This window comes from Panthera onca, chromosome F2 (genome assembly GCF_046562875.1).
Source record: "Panthera onca isolate mPanOnc1 chromosome F2, mPanOnc1 haplotype 2, whole genome shotgun sequence".
Lineage (NCBI taxonomy): Eukaryota > Metazoa > Chordata > Mammalia > Carnivora > Felidae > Panthera > Panthera onca.
In genome coordinates, this window is record NC_138356.1 from 6,710,782 (window position 1) to 6,735,870 (window position 25,089).

Here is a 25,089-nt window from a genome sequence, read left to right on the forward strand (position 1 = left end):
AAATGCACAGACATCGATGCAAGGCTACACAGACCACGAAGAATTAGGTAAGTCTAACACTATCAAAGGCAACGAACAGTTTCTAATCCCATAGAAAGATATATCTAAAATTTGCCTGACAAAGGATCAAAATAATCATCTTACAGAAGCTGAATGAAATGAAAGAGAACACAGACAACGGAACAAAACCAGGAAAATAACACACGAACAGAAGGACAATGAAGAAACAGAACTTATAAACGGAACCAAGCAGCGACCCTGGAGCCGAAGAATACAATCACACAACTGACAAATGCAACGGACAGCTCTACCGCACAGACTTCTGCACCTATGCCGTCTGCCTCTGAAGTCCGCCTGAAATCAAGTCCTACGCAAGACCAGTCACAAGGGTTTGCTGGGTCACAAGGAAAACATTCTGCAGTTCAAACGCCGAGTACTCCAGGAGCTACACTAAATAATGTCCCACTTTCCCTAGAGTAAGTACCAATATCCTGAGGCGTTGCCACACACACGCCTAATTCTTCTCTCACTTACCCTCCAGAAGAGCTTGGGGTTCTCTCTCTCCCCCTCGCTCTCTGTCCCCTCCCTCCCCCACTCTGTCTCTCTCAAAACGTATAAACTTAAAAAAATTATTTTAGAAAAAAGATTTAAATATTTATGCACTACAAGGAAAAAGAGGAAGCTGGGAAGTAATTGCGGAATGTTAAGGTATGCAATCGCATCTGTGGCTCCTGTCAATTTCTGCTCCCATTCTAAGATGTTCTGGGCTCACAGGACACTGTTTTGTGATAAATAAGATAAGTACTGTTCTATGTCTCATTATAGGTAGCTTTGAGGAATGTAAAATGCTAACATTAACAGTAATGAAAGTAGCTAATACTTACTGAGTACTGACCATGTAGCTACTGGCACTACTCATCTCTGTATTGGGTTAACTCATTCAGTCCTCACATCAGCCTCATGAGAAACAAATATGACTACCACCCCAATTTTATAGATTAGGATACCAATTCGCAAGCAAAAGAGCAATAATTCAAACCAAGGCCTACGCATTTCTGCTTTTCCAAATAACATCAAACAGCCCTCGTATATCGTTTAAAGTTTTCTCCCTTGATATAATATTGGTACCTTAATTTCTCACATTCCCCCCAAAAGCCTGTCTTTTCTTTGTTAATGTGTCTAAGTGATCTTAAATTATGTAGCCAGCATCATCTCCTCTGTAAAGCCTTACCTGTCTCCTCCCACATGAATTCCTCTCTTTTCAATACTCTGGAAAACATACTTCTATAACATCTATTATAACTTTTCTTTACGGCTGTTATATTTTCTTCAACACTGTGAATCTGACAAGTTCAATAATAATGTCTCATCAGCTCTGCAGCTACTGGTAGTAGTCAAAAAATAACCAGCAGACACAAAATGGCTATTGAATTTAAAATTATACACACCGGGGCACCTGGGTGGCTCAGTCGGTTAAGCGTCTGACTTCGGCTCAGGTCATGATCTCCCGGTTCGTGAGTTCCAGCCCCACGTCAGGCTCTGTGCTGACAGCTCGGAGCCTGGAGCCTGGAGCCTGCTTCGGATTCTGTGTCTCCCTCTCTCTCTACCCCTCCCCTGCTCATGCTCTGTGTCTCTCGGTCTCTTGATAATAAGTAAATGTAAAAAAATTTTTTAATTACAAAAACCAAAGAAAATCCTGAACATCAAATTTCTAATGTGACCTCTGCGGCCACTACACAGTAGTATTACAGTTGTACGGATAGTTTTATACTACCCGTTTTTAACAAGGTTTATCACGATGCCCCGTATTATGGCCATCTTGATTTCCCTTACTCCATTAGCACCTCTGCTAAACTAGTCTACTTCAAGGTAAGCACATTAGTTAGGATTTTAAGCTGAATGTTGCAGGAAACACTAGTTAATGGCTTTTCCCTTACCGTTTGCCTCGTGGATAATGCCGCACATATTCTCCAACATCATGAGCAGCAACAGCTAAGACTTGTGGGTCATCGGACACCTCCAGAAGTTTTGTCAAAATTCTGAAATACATGCAATCCAAAGAGAGATTGACTTCTAGCTGTTCCATACAGCACAACAGAGCACAGGTATAATGCAAGTATCTCTTGAAAACAGGCATTTATAAATATAGTCGTATTTTCTACAGATCTTACTATTATGCATAATGCACTACACATAATAAATCACACGTAAGTTTGCAGTTTCAGCTTTTATACATATGTAACAGGTTACTTTCAGATTCACGATGTATACCTTACCCAATTCCTAAAATATCAGGAACTCCCTCCCCTGCTCTCTCAAGAGAGACAACTACACTGAGTTAATGGTGAGTTAATACACGACAACCACTGAATCCTTGACAATTATATTTTGAAAGTTAAACATCTGTAAGCCTTTCGTCGGTATGAAGAAGTTACTCGAAGCTGCGATCAAGACAGAACGTGCGCCCTGAGCACACACATCCCCTCTCTCCCTCTCTCTCCAAGTCCCACGAAGGATCTGAACCTGAACTTCACAGGTAAAACTAAATGCAAAATAGCAAGCGAACGTCTTCGGAGAAGACGGCAGCCCAGATTCACACCCCCGGCTCCCTTGCCGTCCTCCTACTTTCTCCACAGCAACCACACGGGCAGAGTGTCACCACTGCCGGAGCCCGACAGTGCTTGTGACAACGGGAGCCAACCAGACACACAGAAGGCTCCCCTCTGCCGGGAGCTGGAGCAGATTTCTGCCTCCTCGAGGACCTGCAGGGAGGACTCATCGCCCCCAGGGGCGCATGTGTCCTCCGCAGTGAAGCGGGGGGTGCACCCCCCCCAGAATCCAATCCACTGGGAGAGACCTCCTTCATCTACTTCGGAGCAAATGTGAGGGGAGACCATTCAAGGAACAGGTGACTCGTGTTACTGACACTGCTCAAGGGCACAGAAATAGGAAGAAAACTTCTCAACTCATTCCACAAACAGAGCATAACTGGGACAACCAATCAGAATGAGTACTTTTCTTTAAAGGTTTATTTATTTATTTTGAGAGAGAGAGAGAGAGAGAGAGAGAGAGAGCGCCGCCGAACTGTGAGATCAAAACCTGAGCCTAAATCAAAGTCAGACGCACAAACAGCTGAGCCGTACATGAAGCACTCTTAAAATTCAACAATAATAAAAACAACTCAATTTAAAAATGGTTAAAAGACCTGAACAGACATCTCACCAAAGAAAACAGCTGGCGAATAAGCAAACGAAAAGATGACCAACATCACGCATCACTGGAAAACAAGGAGATAACACTATCCACCTTCATTGTGAAAATGGCAAAACCCTGAACACTGGCACCACCAGATGCCGGCAAGGACGTACAGCAACAGGTATGCTGATTCACCGCTCACGGGGATGCCGAAAAGTCCAGCCACCCTGAAAGGCAGTTTGGCACTTTCTTATAAAACCAAACCTGAGTCTTACCATGCCATCCATACTCCCTTCAGATTCACCCCAGTGAGTTGAAAGCTTATGTCCACATAAGATCCTGCACGTGGACCTTTAGAGCAACTTTATCTACAGTGATTGCCAAAACCGTGAAGCAACCAAGACGTCCTTTGATGCAGAAACCATGGTACAGCCGTACAATGGGACAGTCAGCAATAAAAAGAAAAGAAAAAATAAAAAGCAATGAGCTACCGAGCCACAAAAAAAAGATGAAGGAACTCTCAATGTGCATGGCTAAGGGAAAGAAGCCGGTCTGAAAAGGTTATATACTATCTAATTCCAACTCTAGGACATTGTGGAAAAGGAGAAACTACAGGATAGAAATAAGACCAGTGGTTGCCAGAGGTTCAGGGAGAGGGAGGAAGAGCAGAGCGAGTAGGTGGAACGTGGGAAATTTTTAGGGCAGTGAAACTATTCTGCGTGACACGGTAATAGGGGACATGTGGTATCAGTCAAAACCTACAGAGCATGTAACCAGAGTGAACTAGACAACAGAAAAAAGTGAGCCCTAATGTAACTTACAGACTTCAGTGAAAAATAATGTATAAATATTGGTTCATCAGTTATAACAAACGTACCACACTATTGCAAGATGTTAATAATAGGGGAAGAGAGAATATATGAAAACTCTCTGTACATTCCCCTCAATCTTTCTGTAAACCTAACATTATTCTAAAAATTTAAATCTATTCATTTTAAAAGTTACAGTACGGTGTGTGTGTGTGTGTGTGTGTGTGTGTGTGTGTGTGTGTGTGTGTGTGTAGGGGAGAGAGAGTAATTCTTGCATTGTTTCTAACAGCAAAATCTGGCAATAGTATTAAATATCCATCAATGGGAGACTGATTAAACACAATACAGAAAAAAGAAGAAGGCAAAAGACTCACATTTCTGAATTTCAAAACACACTACAAAGTAAAAGTAATCAAGACAGTAGGATACTGGTATCAGAATAGTCATGTAGATCAACAGAACAAAACCGAACGTCCAAAAATAAACCCATGTGTCCACAGGCCAACTGAGTTTCAATAAGGATACCAAGACAATGCAATGGGGAAAAATAGTCTTTTCAACAAATGTTACTGGGATAACTGGATAGCTACATGCAAAAGAATGAAGTTGGGCCCTTACTTCACATCATGTACAATAAAATTCGAAAGGATCAAAGACTTAGATGTGGGGCGCCTGGGTGGCTCAGTCAGTTAAGCATCCAACCTCGGCTCAGGTCATGATCTCACGGTTCGTGAGTTCGAGCCCCGCATCGGGCTCTGTGCTGACAGCTCAGAGCCTGGTGTCTGCTTCGGATTCTGGGTCTCCCTCTCTCTCTGCCCCTCCCCCACTCATACTCTGTCTCTCTCTCTCTCAAAAATAAACATAAAAAAATTTTTTTTTTAAGACTTAAATGTACGTGCTAAAACTATAAAAATATTACAGAATACAGAGGAGTAAATCTTCAAAACCTTGGTTTTGGCAATGGATTCTTCAGTAGGACACCAAGAGCATGAGAAACAAAAAAATAAATAAACTGGACTTTATCAAAATTTTTAAATGTGCTTCCAAGGACTCTATCAAGAAAGTGATAAGATAACCCAAAAAATGGGGCACCTGGGTGCCTTAGTATGTTGAGCATCTGACTCTGGATTTCAGCTCAGGTCATGATGCGAGGGTCGTGGGTTCAAGCCCCAAGTTGGGCTCTGTGCTGACAGCTCAGGGCCCGGAGCCTGCTTCAGATTCTGTGTCTCCCTCTCTCTCTGCCCCTCCCCCACTTGTGCTCGCTCTCTCTCTCTCTCTCTCTCTCTCTCAAAAATAAATAAACATTTAAAAAATTTTTATTAAAAATGGTATCGGTTCAATTAGACATCTACATAATGAAAATAACTGCATCTTGACCCCTACTTTGTACCTTACCCAAAACCAATTCTAGATGGAATAGAGATCTAGTTGTGAAAGGTTCAAACAGTAAATCTTCCAGCAGATGACCTGGAAATACATCTTCATGACCCCATATGGGGAAAAACTTCTTAACCAGGACACAAAAAAAAAATACTAGCCATAAAGGAAAAAATTAATCAATGGAGCCACACTAAAACCAAAGAGTGAAATGGTATGTGAAAGAGTAGAAGAAAACAGTTGAGATAAACAGATATAAGACCTCTCGTTCAGAATACATACAGATCTCCTATTAAAAAATTTTTTTAAATGCCTGAACAACCAATTCTGGAAAAATAGATATCCAAATGACTGATAAGCAGATGAAAAGGTATTCAACCACATAAGGAAGGAAGAAAATACAAATTAAAATCATGAAATAACTAAAATTTTTTACTATTTTTTAAAATTTATTATCACTAGTGACAAAAGTACATTGGCAAGGAGGTGGAACAACAGGTATTAAGAGTGTGAAGTGAAATTTAAAACTTACTTTAAGAGCTCATAATTCTTCTCATTTAATCTCACAGCATTTTCTCTCCAAAATTTCTCAGATTTGTGCACAGGACTCCACTCCAGTCTTCCAGATTTAAGCTCTGAGCTATATTCATCAAATGAGCTACAAAAAAAATTTTAAGGATCTCAAAGTTAAGAAAAATCTAAGAGTTGCTCCAAAATTAAGCAAAACATTTTTACCATGTTAATCATACCTCAAGAGAAGAAAAAATTCTTCACCGATGATTTAACTGCAAAGACTGACCATCCTTTGTACATTAACAAACTACCACTAAACAAAGTTTAAACAGCTTAAATAATCTTTAATAAACCATGTGAAATTTATTCAAGGTCCTAAGGTCCAATACTCCTGCCAAATTGGAGTGCTCAAAATGAGGTTTACTGAAAGGAGCATTTGCTTTCAAAATCTTCGTCCTAATAAATAAAGTATAATCAGTATAATATCTGATAATCTAGCAGAGTTTCCACCATCCCACTTAAAATACTGTATTTGCCAGACCACTAGATGCGTTAATGTGAATCTATATAAAAGTATGTTACTTAAATAGCATATTCCAATACTATATATGTCATAAACCACTATACTGTATTATGCAATGAAAAATACACATACGGGTATAATATTGCACAACATGATTACAAACACTGCAAAGGTAATTCACTAACAAAGTTAACATTATAAATCAAAAACAAAAACCTCTGCATAAAACAAACTGCAATGCAATGCCATTAAAAAAATCATTCACTGGGGCGCCTGGGTGGCTCAGTCGGTTAAGCGTCCGACTTCAACTCAGGTCACGATCTCGCGGTCCGTGAGTTCGAGCCCCGCGTCGGGCTCTGGGCTGACGGCTCAGAGCCTGGAACTTGCTACCGATTCTGTGTCTCCCTCTCTCTCAGCCCCTCCCCCGTTCATGCTCTGCCTCTCTCTGTCTCAAAAATAAATAAACGTTTAAAAAAAAAAAAAAAATCATTCACTATGTATCAAGTAACTTAATTATTCAAAGCTTCATTCTATAAAAAGTGTTTAGTGTTGTCAGCCAATGGTTTTCCTTCTAAGTGAAAAGTGAAAACTTAAAAGGACATGGCTGGACATCCTTCCAAGTGAAAAGTTGAAAAAGATTTAGCCATTTAAATACTGACTGGTAATTCAATATAACCAGAATTTTACTGGTTAAGTTGAATAGAGTGTTCTATTAAATAAAGTACTAATTTACTTTAATGTAAGGCCAATCAGTGTAAGAAGTAAACTAATGCTGTTTAACATGAATATCCTAAACCTTTAACAGCAAAAACAGAGACAAAGCTCTTTTACCTATACCCATCACCTGACTGGCTTTAATGTAAAGAGCAGGATTTTTCAAATTACCAAACTCAACATGAAAAATCAATACATAATAATAATTGGCTAACATGGATTAAATAATTTAGAAAGCTAAGTATCACTAATCTTATTCATTTTTAAGAGATCTCAAATCATTATTAGAGAAGAACTGATAACAGATTTATAAAAATGAACTTAGTAAAATTTGTAAAAACTTCAAGTCTACTGCCGGCCAGGCTAGTTTATTACAATGCAGTTAGTCACATTTGAAATTACAGAAGGACAAAACTCATTTGCCTCCCTCTACAACGCCCATGATAGACCACTGATCTCGGTGACACATCCCATCTCTATAGCAGCACTTGGGCCTTGGGATTAAGAGCTGCACTGAATTATCTGGTAAATGCATTTCTGGAACACATACTACACCGAAGGCATTTGCTGGATAGTTGAAACCTCACAACAAATCCTACCAGGTTAGAATTTTTATTGCTATTTTAGCAAAAGGAAAACTGAGGCTTCACAAAGTCAAGAAGCTTGTCAAGGCCAAGTGTGGACAAAGTGGCCAGACAATTCAAACTGGGTTCAGCCTGGCTCCCAAACCCAAACCACCTACACAGAAAGATCTACTTCTACACAGTAATTCCCTTTTAAAAATGTATCAGTAGTTTAAAAACAAAGGATATATACGTTATGGGAAAGATCATCAATACATTATTAAACAAAAATGAACAGTTCCAGAAGAATATGCAGAACCCCATCTGTATATGCGTTTGTGTGTGTGCATGGACACACGTGTCAGGGGAGCAGGGCTAGGAAGGTTTTTCTGGAAGCAAACACAAAAGTGGGGGCGGGATGACTAGGTGGAAGAGGTATGGAGTCCCTTCTAGAACTATGTAAGGATTCTTTTTTCTCTTACTGCATTGTACATCATTTGTGTAATTTTTAATATCAAAAATAAAGAACACAATAGGAACTTCAAAAAAGCAGGGAAAAAAATACTCTTTCCGTTTATGGCCAAACATCCTTCAAAAATTAACGAGTGCTGTTTAAAAAGATTCTAAACCAGGGGGAGATTCTTAAGGGGTTCCAGAGTGACACCAACATCCTGTGGGATTAAGTCAGATTTCAGACAAGAGAAGGGTGGAAACCTCCCCAAAAGAGAAGATGTAACACAAGGCTCTAGCCAACTGTTACCATGGTGATGAGCCGGTTGTCCCCCACCCCCCATATCCCCAATTCTTAACAGAAGACATAATGTTTTAGTGAAATCTTTTGAGTTTATAGTTAGTAACAAACTTAGACTTTCTGAAAATACTAGGAAAGTCCAACAAGGCCCAATATATCCAGCCTGTGAGAGTTTTTTTAAAATAACATACCTAAGGTCTTGGACACTCTCACCAAGTTTTTCCAAAAGAAATTTTATATCTTCACTGATATCTTCATCGTCGTACTTCTGCTGTTCCAAATTCTCCAACTGTTTCAGAACTTTGCACTGGATCATAGCCAGGGCATATTCTTGGCGAGTTTCTCTTTCAGTCGATTTCTCCAAAAAGTTCTGAGTTAGACACACACGTGAGAAAACCGTATAATTTCTTTATGTGATATTCTTAGACCCCTGCACTACCTCCTGCGCCCTCTCTCCTCCTCTATTCTCGGGTTAAGCGAAGACTATATCACAAATCCTTATCTCTTTCCTGAGCACCTGTCCCATATCAAAAGCGTATTTCTTATTCCTCGCTTACTTACTGGCTTAACCACACATTTAAAATCATTGAACCAGTCGGGCCTCAAAACACTGGACATGTTTACAATTAAGTCCATCAAATCCTTTCTCACAGCCCTGCTTCTGAGCACACCCAGTGAACTTCTCATCTGTTAGCCACCTAGTACTTGGGATGCTAAGGAAGAATGTTTCTTCAAGTATCTCTAGAGTTTCTCAGTCAGTCACCCTTTCCCCTCTCACCAACCTGCAAATGCACAAAGGACATTGCCTGAACAATTACCAAAAAAGTTTTGTGACATTCTGGCAAATTCTCTAGTTTTCTTCTGTAATTTTTCTACTTAGAAGAATACTTATGAAAAGAGCAAAGGAATCCTAAATATACTGGACCCTTAATACGGATTTGAACTGTGCAGGTTCACTCTTCTGCAGATTTTTTTTGATAATTACAGTACAGTACTGGAAACGCATTTTTATTCCTTAGGATTTTCTTAAAAATTTTTTTTCTAGCTTACTTTATTGTAAGAATACAGTATAAGATACATGACATACAAAATATGTGTTAATCGTCTGTTTATCAGTAAGGCTTCTAGTCAACAGTATGCTACTCATAATTAAGTTTTGGGGGAGTCCAAAGATATACATGGATTTCGGACAGCACAGGGGGTCAGCTCTCCTAACCCCTACACTGTTCAACTCTATTTATAAAAATAAACTGTTCGTTGAATGAACCAGTATTTCTAAGCAAAGACTATGCTCAGGCTTAGGGACAGAAACAGACAAGCTCTCAAGAAAGCTACCTTCACCAAGATGGTAAAGGCGGCCTGTCAAATGCCTCCCCTCCACACACACACCCACCCCCCCACACACAAATCCTGTAATGACAATTCCAAGTCAACTGTACCAAAATATGAAATTTTTAAATTTATTTTTGCAAGCAAACTATATTCCTAGTCATTATGCTAAACACATTAAGAGAGTTATCTCAGCATATGTAAATTAGAGATCGATCCCTATCAAAATTCCAATGGAATTCCAAAATTCCATTTTTCACAGAAGTAGAAAAAACAATCCTAAACTTTGTATGGAACCATAAAAGACCCTGAGTAACCAAAGGAATCCTGAGAAAGAAGAACAAAGCTGGAAGAAGAACAAACACGTTTCCTGGTTTAAACTACAAAGCTTTATTAATCAAAACAGTATGGCACTGGCATAAAACAGACACACAGACCAATGGAACAAAATAGCCCAGATATAAAACCCCACATATACAATCAACTCATATTTGACAAAGGAGCCAAGAATACTCAATGGAGGGGCTGTCTGGGTGGCTCAGTCGGTTAAGTGTCCCAACTCTTGATTTCAGCCCAGGTCATAATCTCACAGGTCATGAGATCAAGCCCCACATGGGGCTCCTCACTGACAGTGCTGGAGCCTTAGAATTCTCTCTCCCCCTCTCTCTCTGCCCCTCCCCTGCTCATGCACTTGTGCGCTCTCTCTCTCCCTCGCTTGCTCTCTCTCTACCTCTTTCTCTCTCTCTCAAAAATATATACATACATAAAAGAGTACTCAATACAGAAAGGATAGTCTTTTCAATATATGACATTAGGAAAACTGTATAATCACATTCAGAAAAATGAAACTGGAGCCCTATCTTACACCACTCACAAAAATTAGCTCAAAATGGATTGAAGACTTACACATACTGAAGCTGTCAACCTCCTAAAAAAAAAAAAAAGAAAATAGGGAAAAAGTTCCCTGACCTTGATCTTGGCAATGATCTTTTGTATATGACACCAAAGTACAAGGAAGAAAAGCAAAAACTTGCAAGTGGGGTGACATCAAACTAAAAAGCTTCTGCACAGCAAAAATAACTAAAATAAAATAAGATAAATAAAATAAAATAAATTAAATTAAAAAATGAAAGGTATCCTGGTGGATGAAAGAATATATTTGCAAAGCATGTATCTGATAAGGGGTTAATATCCAAAATATATGAAGAACTCATACAACTCAATAACAACCACAACAAAGTGATTTAAAAATGGGCAGAGGATCTGAAATGACATTTTTCCAAAGACATACAAACGACTAACAGGTACATAAAAATATCACGACTCATCAGAGAAATACAAATCAAAACCACAATGGAATATCACCTCAAAAAACAAAAGATAACAAGTGGTTTCAAGGTTATGGAGAAAAGTGCACACTTGTTCACTACTGATGAGAACATAAATTGGTGCAGTCAGTATGGAAAACACTATGAAGGTTCCTCAAAAAATTAAAAATAGAACTGCCATATGATTCAGCCATTCCACTTCTAGGTATTTATCCAAAGGAAATGAAAACAGAGTATCAATGAGATTATCTGCACTCCCATATTTATTGCAGCATTATTCACAACAGCCAAGACATAGGAATAATCTAAGTGTCCAACAAAGGATGAATGGATAAGGAAAATGGGGCATAGGGGTGCCTGGGCGGCTCAGTCAGTTAAGCGACCAACTCCGGCTCAGGTCATGATCTCATGCCTCAGGAGTTCAAGCCCTGCGTTGGGTTCTGTGTTGACAGCTCAGAGCCTGGAGCCTGCTTTGGATTCTGTGTCTCCCTCTCTCTCTGCCCCTCCCCCATTTGCACTCTCTCTCTCTCTCTATCTCTCTCTCTCAAAAATAAATACACATTAAAAATATTTTAAAAAAGAAAGGAAGAAAATGGGAGTATATATACACAATGGTATATTATTCAGCCATTTAAAAAAAGGAAATCTTGCCATTTATGACAACACAGATAGACTTTCAGGGCATTATGCTAAGTGAAATGGTAGAGAAAAACAAATGCTGTATGAACGCATTTATATGTGGAATCTTCAAAAAACTGAAATTAAAAGAAAACACACTCATAAATATAGAGAACAGACTGGTGGTTGCCAGATGCAGTGGATGAGGGGTGGGCAAAATGGGTGAAGGGGACCAAAAGGTACAAGTTTCCAGTTATAAAATAAGGGAGTCCTAGGGATACAATGTACAGCATGATGACTACAGTTAATAGCACTATATGTATATCTGAAAGGTGCTAAGAAAGTAGATCTTACAAGGTGTAATCACAAGACAAAATTTGTAACTATGTGTGGTGATGGATGTTAATTAGACATACTGGGGTGATTATTTCACAATATATGCAAATATCAAAGTGTCATGCTGGATACCTGAAACTAACAAAACGTTGTATGTCAATTATATCTCGATTTTTTTAATAAAGGTAAACAACCAATTTTCAGATACTGAAATTAATTGGTCACCACCAGACCTGTGGTAGAAGGCATGCGAAAGCATGGGTGGGCAAACTTTCTAAAATGGGCCAAATAATGAATACTTTAGGCTTTGAGGGTTCCATCATAGCTATTCAATTCTGCCATTATAATGCAAAAGCTGGCATACAAAATACAGAAAAAAAAAAAAAAAAGCACAGCAGTGTTCCAATAAAGCTTTATTTACAAAAACTGATGGTGGGCCAGAACTGACCCATGAGCTACTACAGACTGATGAGCCCTGAGCTAAAGGGAATTCTGCAGGTGACAGAAGTGAGACTGCCAAATGGAAAGCTGAACCTTCAGGACACAAGGAAAAACAACAGATACGGTAAATAGTTGAATGAATACAAAAGACTATTTTTCCCTCTTCTGTAATACAAATAAGACTGTTTAAAGGAAAAGTTAGACTGTAATACAGGTTTTTTTTCTTACCTATGTAAATATATTTATATGTCAACTATAGAATAAAAAAGAGAGAATAGACCTGTATGATTTCAAGTTCTTACATTTTACATAAAAGAGTACAATGTTAACTTTAATGGGAAAAGTTAAGGATGCATATACTGTGCTACCAAAACAAGCTCTAAGAAATAAACACTACAGGGGCACCTGGGTGGCTCGGTCAGTTAAGGGTCCGACTTCAGCTCAGGTCATGATCTCACAGTCTGTGAGTTCGAGCCCCGCGTCAGGCTCTGTGCTGACAGCTCGGAGCCCGGAGCCTGCTTCAGATTCTGTGTCTCCCTCTCTCTCTGTCCCTCCCCTACTTGTGCACTCTCTCTCTCTGTCTCTCTCTCTCAAAAATAAAAATATTTTAAAATTTTTTAATAAAAAAATTTAATTAAAAAAAGGAAACACTACAAAGAACATTTAAAGGTCAACAGAAAAATTAAAATGAAATTCTAAAAGGGATTCAGTTACCTCAAGAGAAGGCAAGAATGAAAGAAGAACAAAAAACAGATTAAGACCAACAGAAATAGTACAACGGTAGGCCTAAATTCAACTGTACCAATAATTATTTTAAATGCCAGTGAACTGAATGCTCCAGTTAAGAGGCAGAGGATTTGGGGATTAAAATTCAAGACTCAAGTATATGTGGTCTAAAAGAGACGAACTTTAAATATAAGACATAGATAGGCTGAAATCAAAAGATGGAAAGCCATAAGCATAAGAAAGCTGGCACGTCAAAAAGAAAGAAAAGAAACTGAAAGAAAAGACAAGAAAGCTGGCCTGTCTATATTAATTCCAAATAAAGTACTTATCAAGAGAAAAAGCATCACCAATAATAAAGGACATTTCACAACGATTCAAGGAAATTTTCCTGTTACATCAGGAAAATGTAACATACACAAATGTATTAATAACAGAGCTTCAAAATACATAAAGCAAAAATTGGCAAAACTGAAGGGAAAAACAGACAAATCCATAAATAATAGCTGGAGATTTTAACAACTCCCACTCTTGGCAATTGATACAACCACTAAACAAAACATCAGTGCATAGAGGAGCTGAAAAACACTCTTAACCACCCTGCTTTAATTTACATTTTACAGAACACTATACATCTGCAAAATATACATTCTTTTAAAGCACACATGGCACATTCACCATGACAGACCATAAGTCTTGTTTAAAACAAGTCTCAAATTTCAAAGAATTGAAACTTATTAGAATATGTTCCCTGACCATAATGAAATTCAGTTAAAGACCTTAAGCTCTGGGGAGACCTAAGTTCTGATAACCTCTTCCTTTATGATACTCTTCCCTTCTTCCTTTGCTTTTTAAAGACTTTATTATTTTACAAAGTTTTCTGTTGCTTTTTCTAGTTATTTTTCTTACTATCTCTTCTAACTTCAGAAACACATCAAAACACGGGACTTAAGCATCCAACTTCGTTCGGCTCAGGTCATGATCTCGCCGTTCGTGAGTTCAAGCCTTGCATCGTGCTCTTTGCCCTGAGCTCCGAGCCCACTTCGGATCCTCTGTCTCCCTCTCTCTCTGCCCCTCCCTCACACATGTGTGCTCTCTCTCTCTCTCTTTCAAAAATAAAAATAAATCTTAAAAATAATTTAAAAAAAAGAAACATATCAAAACACTTTTGCTCATATGATCCTTTGTTATTTCACTGTATATTTGCTGACTAAAGAATTAAGCTTCTTAATGAAGGTATTATCGTAACTCGCGATTTCAACAATAACTTCAACACAATCAATATAATAACTAACAGCAGCACTACTGTGTTCTTCTAATACCACCTTTCCTCTCAGTTCTCCAAGATAACAGAACTTTGGAACTTAGGTCATAGTTGATTCTCCCCTTTTCTTCAATCCTGAGTCAAATCAATGAGCCTGATCATTTTCCCTTCAAAACATGGTTTAATTTCATTTCCATTTCATTAATAAAGAATGAAAACAAACGAATGGATCATGAAATAAGAAACTGAATTTGTGGGGCACCTCGGTGGCTCAGTCGGTTGAGCGTCCAACTCTTGATTTCAGCTTGGGTTGTGGTCTCAAGGTTCAAGAGATTGAGCCCCATGTTGGGCTCTGCACTGACAGTGCAGAGCCTGCTTGGGATTCCCTCTCTCTCTCCCCTGCTCTCTGCCCCTCCCTGGCTCTTGTTCTCTCTCTCTCAAAATAAATTAACACTAAAAAAAAAACCAAAAAACGAATTTTCCCAAACAAACCTAGACAATCTGGCAGCAGCTTATTCTTTAAAGGCCCCAAAACTCAGGGCGCCTGGGTAGCTCAGTCAGTTAAGCAGCCAACTCTTGACTTCAGCTCAGGTCACGATCTCACAGTTGTGAGACTGAGCCCCGTGTCAGGGATTCTCTCTCTCCCTCTCCCTCAAGCATGCAGGCATGCGTGTTCTCTCTCTCTCTCTCTCTCAAAATAAATATTTTTTTAAAAAGCCCTAAAATTCAATGGCATCTTCACCTCCACAAAATCAAAAGCGCAAATGTAATTTCTGCCATTGTCCAAGCAATGGTGCAGAAATCTCGTCCTCACTAAGAGTGCAGTGGAATCACGTGACAACTCAGATCTTTCCTTCGCCACAACCGCTAGCCTTGTGAAATTGTATGTTAAAGCAGGGTTTCTCAAACCATCTCAAACTGGGGAAGGCCAGTTACGTTTGCTTTTGACCTTCCAGCCATGGAAGTGCAAATACTTGTATAAAACACAAAAATGAATCTCCAGAAAAATGAATTTAAAAAGACATGCACAACGCGATCTCAAATTTTGTATTATTAAATTCGACAGGTATGCAACTATTCCGTCAAGGTACTGTAAGCTTCTGCCTGCTTACTCTTCCTTTCTGTACGCAGCTACCCAACGGTTCACACGCACACCATATTTGAAGTATCACTGCATAAAGACTCAGCCCAAGATGAAAAAATGACTCAATCTTACTATACCTCACCAGACCTGGTATCTATTGAGTAACACGTAAGTTCCTGAGACAGGGAATGAGGTACAGACTTGGGAATAAGATTTCTTTTTTTTTTTTTTTAACGTTTTATTTATTTTTGAGACAGGGAGAGACAGAGCATGAACAGAGGAGGGTCAGAGAGAGGGGGACACAGAATCCGAAACAGGCTCCAGGCTCTGAGCTGTCAGCACAGAGCCCGACGCGGGGCTTGAACTCACGGACCGTGAGATCATGACCTGAGCCGAAGTCGGCTGCTTAACCGACTGAGCCACCCAGGCGCCCCAAGGGAATAAGATTTCTTGATAGCGATACCTCCACGCCAAAGCTGTGGGCGAAACAGCACCCCACACACTCAAACTAGGGTGGACCTCCCCGAAAGGGTTCCAACTATGAACCGCCTGCACAGGAAGGTAAGTAAAAATATAAATTCTCTTACTATCTGACACACTACGTAGACTCTTGACTAAGCAGAGCCAAAAAGAGAAATAAAACTCACAATATATGTAGAACTCTAGACCACAAATATGATCTTCGGTGTCTTTTCAGTTACTAGCTCAAAACATACTGATTTATTTTAGGAACTAAAGATTGACAAATCAACTTAACCAATAGAATAACATTTGCAGAGACCTGAAGTCCAGCACCTACTATGAATAAGTGAGACTGACATTTTCAAAAATAAAATCCACCGAGCCAAATGGGAAACAAAATAATTAGCAGCTGCTAGACTTTTTCAGCTCACAGCAGCTCGGCAAGCTTCCTAAAGCCTTCAGCACAAAAATGTCCTGCCTGGGTTTCAAGATGTGGGAAAAAAATACATGACTAAAGGTTTTATGAATTTGAGAATGATAAAGAAAAAAGGACACGTCATTTTTTCACCTGCTGATGGTCTAAGTCAAATGGGTTTACTATGTCCTTTCTAATGACTTAATTTTAACTCAGTTGTGTACATTAAAGTTCTGGATATCTAAAGACATTCTTCTGATTTCCAGCCCTCTGCATATTCTCCTAATGACTGTACCGTCCCAAATTTAGCACAGCAGGGTCTAAAAATCTAATAGTCCTGTGCTCGCTTCGGCAGCACATATACCAAAAATCTAATAGTCCTGCCAACAGATTGGGTCTAGTTTACATAATCTGAAACTAAAATCAGACAGAGCCCCGAAATCACCCTTGTAATTAGTTCCATGTGCTGTGGGTACAAAATTGAAACTGTAAATATAATTTAAATACAATTTTTAAATCGTGTTACATATCAATAAAATATTCATGCCGCTTTTTTTAAATGTTTGTTTATTTTTGAGAGAGAGAGAGAGAGAGACAGAGCATGAGCAGGGGAGGGGCAGAGAGAGAGGGAGACCCAGAATCCAAAGTAGGCTCCAGGCTCCGGGCTGTCAGCACAAAGCCTGACGTGGGGCTCAAATTCACGAACTGTGAGATCGCGACCTGAGCCGAAGTTGGACACTTACCCGACTGAGCCACCCAGGTGCCCCCATGCCGCTTCTTCTAAATCAAACAGGTCAGCACTGGATCTTTGCCCACGGTCAACACTAACTTAGCAAGAATGCAATTTATAGAGGTAGATGATTTAAACAGGCAAACTGCTATCACTCTATGTTTTCCTCGGCAGAAAAGGCAGGGAAATAAATACAAAACTTTATGCTTACTACTGCCGGGCTCCTGTTATCTCACTGAATCCTTACCTAATCTTGAAGTGAGTTAAGTATTACTCTTTCACAGATGGAGAAATCCGCTCGAAGAGTTCAAGCCACTCTCCCAACAGCGTAGTGCCAAATTCATGCCTACATCCATCCACCCCAGAGCATACACTCTCCCTAATACACCATACTGAAAGGAAAATCAGAAAAAGGGCTACACTATTGTACTTTTCCAATTTCCATAAAAAGCAGATAATCAGTCTACCGAAGTCCCAAATTAGGTTTAAAAACACACACACACACACACACACACACACACACACAAACAAAACAAAACAAAACTGAGAAACTCAGTCTGGCTCTCTAGTTCTCTGGGACTTTTTGAGCTTTTTATGTTGTAAACATTCTTCATGGTGACTTCATGAAGTCACTCCATAAAGATGAGCGTTTAAATACAAAACGAAATCATGAGAAAACGCATCTTACGTTACTCATCCTTCTATACACTCGGTAACTAACAACACACTGCCTATTACATAATCGCCTTTAGTAAACATTTGATAGGTGAATAAATAATTCATGGAAGAGACAGGAGAGCAGGTGGGAGAAGGAGAGGGACAAGGAGACAGAGGGAGGAGCTCAAAGGTAGGATTCAACTAATGTCAACTAACACCTCTCTTCTAAGACATAACAATATTAACGGTTGCTGCTTCCAATGACCCTTTTATCTTACACAATAATGGTCTAAAATGAAAATCAATATAGAAATCTATTCTGTGGAACAGAGCAGCTAAAATAAGACCCTGACCTCTACAGCAGCTCTCTCTCCCACACCTGTATTTTACCTTAAAGAGACAAGCACCCTTATCCCCAAATGATCAGAAGAAATAATTTAGGATAAATGTTTACGATCATCAACATTTGGAACAGTAAATATTTTAACTTAAGAAAATATACAAAAAAGGATAGGTAGATATAAACTGAAAAATACTATTCACTTCCATGTTAATTACTTAGCCAGCTGTTGACCCATTTCACATAAAAGAAAGTCACACAAAGAAAAATAATAATGATAATAATCCAAGACATCTTTCTGACAATGTAATTGCAAAGACATTGAGTCAGGGTACTAACTTTCCTAACAATCTAGCAACACCAAATATATCTTACTTTCTAAAAAGACTTTTTTCATGACAAGTTTAGGAACAGCTTCCAATTTAGAAAAAAGCCCATGCACTAACAGAAAATTGGGACTCTCTCCCTGTAGTCTTGCTTCCCACAGCGTTTTGTTAAGCGGATTATTTAAATGAAATCCTAATATAATCAGTAATCTTAACACACTCATGAAGACGAAATGTAAGACACTCTAGGGTGAGTTCATTGTCAATACAGAATTAGGTGCAAGCAGATATTCTCTTGTAGAATTTTATTGTTATACTTTTAAATATGGGAACCAAGCAAAGCAGCCAAAACCTTTAAAAGGAATTTCTCAGTCCATAAAGAAACCCATAAAAAGATCACTGAATTCAATACCACCCATCTACTCCTATAGAAGGCTCTTCTACTTCTACCTCAGTGTTTTGTTCGGTCCGTCATATGGTCACAATACTTACTGAGGGCCTGCTCTTTAGCCCACATTTATTTTTTCAAAGGACATTATCATATGAGCATAAAGCCCGAGGAGAGACTGGAGACAGATGGTATCACTCTCACCAGACACACGAACAAAGCGGAAGCATGGAGACGCGAAGCGAACTTCCCAAAGGCAGAGAGGCCGGCCCGACGGCCCAGCAAACTCGGCCTCCACTGTGCATGCTGGGCACACACACTACCACCAACCCGAGTGCACGCACTCTCTGCAGAAATTGGTGCCAAGCGCGATCTGCCCAAACCGTGAAGAGAGGAGAATCCGGGCCCCTCCAACCATTCGGGTTTTGGGTGCCCACTGCAATGCATCCAGGGTTGCTCCCCGATGTGGGAAGGGAACAAAGGTCGTAAGTTACGGGTATTAACAAGAGGCTTCCATATCTGAGAGTGAAACTATGTTTAATTTACACTTTTTTCTTAATATTTTTCCATAGCATCTTTTTTAACCATAACACCGTATTATTTTTATAAACAGGAAGAAGATCAAATTTTTTCCATTTGCTTATTACATGGCAGGTGCTTAATTTGGAATAGGGAAGTTTAATAAAACAAAGATTCCTGTAACTACAGCAGAACTAGAAGAAGGAAAAACGAGGGAGAAGATCAAAACAAAGACAAATCAAATAGGAGGAGCTTTAAGCTTTCCAAAAAATAAATATATTGAGTTGAAAGGATGTAATTCATATTCGACCAAAATGAACAGAATTTAAAAGAGCAGCCAGCCCTGCCTCACGTCCATCCAAGGAGGCACAGCGCACAATAAAGTAGCACAAGCAGATCTCAAGGAGTCTCGTTCAGAGGCCCTGGGCTTTGGTGGCTGACGCCCCCAGAGTATGAACACACGTTAGGGTGAGTCAGTGACAGGGGCCGAAGGGTCTGTGCTGGCCCCACCAGGCCGGTGCCTAGAAGGGTACTACAGAGCAGCAGAGCAAACGCTCCGTTTTACAGAGCAGGTCTGTCCTTTCGGAGAGCCGGTGGCCACAAACCAGGATCGTATCTTCGAGAGCCAGACTGTGAGAGCCTGCGTGGCTCAGGAGGTCAAGCCACCGACTCTTGATTTCGGCTCAGGTCATGATCTCACTCACACTTGTGAGATCGAGCCCAGCGTGGGGCTCCACACTGGGCATGAAGCCTGCTTAAGATGCTTCCTTTCCCTCTCCCTCTGCCCCTCCCCAGCTTAAGCACACTCTCTCACACAGGAAAAGAAAAAAGAAAAAAGAAAAAAAAAAAGAGCCAGACTTACGTACTCCATTTATTCCTTTAACATTCACTTCAGGGTGGGAGCAGGGGGCAATAATCAACCTACAAGAACAAATTACTGACAATTCCAGAAGTCAGTTTCTTTATTTGTTAACATTTATCAACCTCTTTCCAGCTTTGTACTAAAACACTCCTAGGCATCCTTCCAAAATCTCTTCAAGCCTTCTCCTCTCTGAAGCTTCTCCTAAAACCTCCTGTTCTCACCCTCCACCTCCAACAGAAGACTGTTGGAAGATCCTAATTCTAGAATTTTTCATCTTTACTAGAGAAATAAGAATATGGATGATGAAACACTCAAGCAGCAGAAAAGGTACATTCAACTCAGCTACTAAAACACCTCAAAGTAGAGTCTCATTAATACAACCTGCTCTGACTGAAGAATTATTACCGTATCTGGACGTGACCACTCACATTAACAGTTTGCTAGAAAACCTAATGGCACAGCCAATGTGAGGCACCACATTCCCCTGTTTCTTAAGAGTAAATTCTCAAGGGCCACAGAACAGTTCCTACATTAAAAAGAATGTATTCTGGAGGCGCCTGGGTGGCTCAGTCGGTTAAGCGTTCGACTTCGGCTCAGGTCACGATCTCACAGTTCGTGAGTTCGAGCCCCGCGTCGGGCTCTGTGCTGACAGCTCGGAGCCTGAAACCTGCTTCGGATTCTGTGTCTCCCCCACCCTCTGCCCCTCCCCTGCTCGTGCTCTGTCAAAAATAAATAAATGTTAAAAAAAAAATTTTTTTTTTTTTAAAGAATGTATTTTCAAATAGGGAAACAATTCCTCTCTCATGGGACCTACAGTTCTCCTTTTTGTGGTTTCCCTTTCTTTTAATGCTAAAGATTCCTGAGAAAATGCGCCAAGAAAGAGAAAAAGGAGATGACAGAGTGGTTAGTGACTCTGGAGCCAGACAGCACTCGCTGGAATTCCAATCGTAATGCTTACTAACTGAGGCTTACTTACTTGCTAAGCCTTGGTTTCCTCACATGTAATAAAATAATTGGATAATAATGAAGATTAAATAAGTCAACGCATGCAAATCACCCAATAACTTGTAACATTTATTATCCTCAGCATCAAAGACAGGTTAGCACGACGGTTAAGAGCATGAGTCCTACTGCCTGAGACTGAAGTCCCGCTCTGCCGCTTCCTAGCTTTTCTGGCAAATTCCTTAACCACTTGTGGCCTAACGCCCACTGCATGGAGTTCTTGGGAGATTAAATGAGCAACACACTGAAAGCAATTAGAACAGCCCCTGATACAAAATAAGCTCTCGATAAACATTAGTTATTATTATTATTAACTACAAACACCTAGAAAAGAGTTACTACACATCAGGTTTAAAAATTTTAAAGGTGACCAATGCTATCAGTAAGCAATTTATAGGAGGAATATCAATAACTAATAAAAAGTATTAAACAATGCTCAGCTTCATTGTTAACAAAATACAAACTTTAAATGATTTCACTTTTCACCTCATCTTTGGTAACAATGAAAAGAAAGATCATATTAAATGCCAGTGGAAGAATGGAAAAACAGGCACCCTCAAGATACAGTTGATGGAAATGTAAACTTGCCAATTTATGAAAGGTGATTTGATGTTACCTATCAAGACTGTAAACGTTTATTATTAGATTCAGTAATTCCACCTAGAGAGCTATATATCCAACAGAGGGACCTCTGGGTGACTCATGACTCAGTTGGTTCAACATCTGACTCTTGATTTCAGCTCCGGTCATGATCTCACGTGACCTGGGTTTGTGGGTTCAAGCCCTGCACCAGACTCTGTACTGGCCGTGTGGAGTCTGCTTGGGATTCTCTCTGTCTGCCCCTCGCTGTCTCTCAAAAATAAACGTTTAAAACAAAAAAAATGAACTATATCCAACAGAAGTGGACAGACATGTAAAAGAAACTGGAAGCACCTCAAATGCCCGTCGATAGGACACTGGTTAAAGAAACCACTTTACATCAACACAGAATACAGACATTAAAAGTTACTGGAGAACCATGTGTATGAAAATGAACACATATTCATCACAGATGGTCAAGAATAAAGTCACAGAACAATATTTATAATACGATGCCATTTTATTTTTAAATATAAAACAAAATTACACACCTAATTATGTATTTCTCTCTGTGTGCTTAGAAAAATCTGAAAGATGTTAGTAACTATGTTTGGCAAATGTAATGTGTATGCTATTTTTAAGTGTATGTAATACATCTGTACTCCTTTTTTATTTTTGGTTTGTTGTTGTTTATTTAAGGAAAACATAAGAGCAAATATTAGTTAAAAGCAGATCGCGAAGCTAATTTGGATTTGCATGTCCACCAGCAATGTGCCTTCTCTGTCTCAGTATCCCCATTTGTAAAATGAGAAGACCAACATACTAACAATAAAAACTATAATCGCCATGTTCCAGGGCAGTAGTAAGCACTAAATGAGCTAACAAATGGAAAGTCTTAGAATGATGCATGGCCCAGAGTAAGCAGTCTCTGAACAGCCCATTATTATTACTCTCCAGTGGCATCCTTAAAAGACGCTAGGCCTGGCCAAGCTATCCCTCAGAAGCCCAACAAATCCTAAGGTGACCAACAAAATAATCAACACACAACTACGACAGCAAATGCACTGGGTCTGGGCAAGCAATTAACAATACGTTATTTCAGTGTTAAGTTGCCTGGCCGCCAGAAGACCTAGCTTTCAGAGTCTGGCTCAGCTCCCCATCTCGTTCTCAACTCCCTCATCTGTTCAAGGGAGTTTTATATACATATATATATAATTATATCCAGAATCTGAACTACAACTCTATACTAAAATAAGGGCCCTTTAAGAGAAAAAAACTTCCTCAACGGTCTCTTGGAACACACTGCAACCAAAGAGGATTTCGTCCACATGAACATCATACAATTACATTTCCCACGAGCTTTTTATAACTCATATATTGTATCCATTTAAATGGCTTCTCCCCAACCCCATCCTATTATATGGCTTTGCCTCAATCCCACAATATATATACATTAGTGAGGTTTGCCTCTATGTTCACCAACACCCATGGTTTGATAACTACACAGAGAACAATCAGTTTTTTCCCACCTGCTAAAAGCCCTCAAATATATACTCCACAGGGAAAATGCCTCACACGTACACACACACACACACACACACACACACACACACACCATAAAAAAAAAAACCCACAAAACACTTACACGGAATGCTGCGAGAATGATTCTTGTCACCTTCTCTTTGACAGATTCTTGAAGGATATCAGACAGGACAGGAATGATATTATAGCGCCGCAGGTGTTCACACATTTGGGGACTGAATGCCAGGAGCCATATTGAAAAAATCATTTGATACTGGAGTTGAAAGCCGCACTTGTTACTCAAAACTCCCATTATGCTGAAAAGGAACACATATTAAGAAAACATTTAGGGGCGCCTGGGTGGCGCAGTTGGTTAAGCGTCCGACTTCAGCCAGGTCACGATCTCGCGGTCCGTGAGTTAGAGCCCCGCGTCAGGCTCTGGGCTGATGGCTCAGAGCCTGGAGCCTGTTTCTGATTCTGTGTCTCCCTCTCTCTCTGACCCTCCCCCGTTCATGCTCTGTCTCTCTCTGTCCCAAAAATAAATAAAAAACGTTGAAAAAAAAAAATTTAAAAAAAAAAAAATTAAAAAAAAAAAAATTAAAAAATATCTTAAAAAAAAAAAAAAAAAAAAAAGAAAACATTTACTGCAACAGTGCAACAAGAGAGAAGAAATAATCGCCTATTCTCTTTTTTGCACTAATGGAACAAGTCCTTCTGAATTATGGCCTCGTTTTCTTTTCTGCCAGAAATAACAAGCAAGTTAGGCGCCTACTTATAGACGGACACTTCCAGCACAGCCTCACTTAAGTCTTCCCTAAGGTCACGAGATTTCCGGAGCACCTCAGTGGTTCAGTCAGTTGAGTGTCCAACTCTTGATTTCGGCTCAGGTAACAACCCCCGGGTTGCAGGATCATGCCCCACATCAGGCTCGGGATTGGATCCTGCTTGGGATTTTCTCTCTCTCTCTCTCTCTCTCTCTCTCTCTGTTCCTCTCCCCTGCTTGCACACACTCACTCTCTCGAAAATTAAAAAAAAAAAAATTTTTTTCTGAAGATTTCAGCATTCAGCAGCACTCGCTGCTGGAAAGCAATAAGAAATGAAACATAAATTTGCAATAATACAGCAGAGGAAACGGTAAAACCGACGGACAGACATTAAAGAAGTTAAAATCAAAAGGACTTGGTAACACAAATAGCTGTACATCTTGGTGAAGTCATAAGGTATACCAAGATTTTGAGTCTGGATAACCAAGAGGTTCATTTTTAGCTTTAAAAATATTTAAGAGACTCATACAGAGAAAACAGGATGATTTGGGGAAAAAAAACGGTCATGAGCCTGAATAGGACACAGCCAATTGGGGGTAAAACTTCAGAAGCTTCTTTTTTTTTTTCTTAAGTTTATTTATTTTGAGAGTGAGGTGTGAATAGGGGAGGGGTGAAAAGAAAGGGAGAGAACGAGAATCCCAAGCAGGCTCCACACTGTCACCACAGAGCCCGATGAGGGGCTCAAATTCACAAACCGTGAGATCATGACCTGAGCCGAAATCAAGAGTCTGATAAGCTTAACCAACTGAGCCATCCAGGTGCCCCAAACCTCAGAAGCTTCTAATTCAACCTCCCATTTTACTGATAAGGAAATTGGGAAAGCTATATGGAAATGAAAGAGATTACATCGAGGAAAACAACTAAGGAAATTTCCACAGGAAATGCCTCCATTTAAA

General features: G+C 39.6%; 1 protein-coding gene across 3 annotated transcripts in view; it reads right to left on the minus strand.

Annotated features, from left to right (window-relative positions):
• The window catches only part of ATP6V1H (ATPase H+ transporting V1 subunit H), a 111,919-nt gene that overhangs the window by 43,325 nt on the left and 43,505 nt on the right, over positions 1 to 25,089 (minus strand). For all 3 annotated transcript variants that reach the window (XM_078441508.2, XM_078441507.2, XM_078441506.2), the window contains 4 exons: positions 23,494 to 23,686; positions 8,637 to 8,815; positions 5,914 to 6,039; positions 1,938 to 2,039 (listed from right to left, as the gene is read on the minus strand). In XM_078441508.2, coding sequence (XP_078297634.1) covers positions 1,938 to 2,039; positions 5,914 to 6,039; positions 8,637 to 8,815; positions 23,494 to 23,686 — 600 coding nt within the window. The remainder of the gene's footprint in view (positions 1 to 1,937; positions 2,040 to 5,913; positions 6,040 to 8,636; positions 8,816 to 23,493; positions 23,687 to 25,089) is intronic.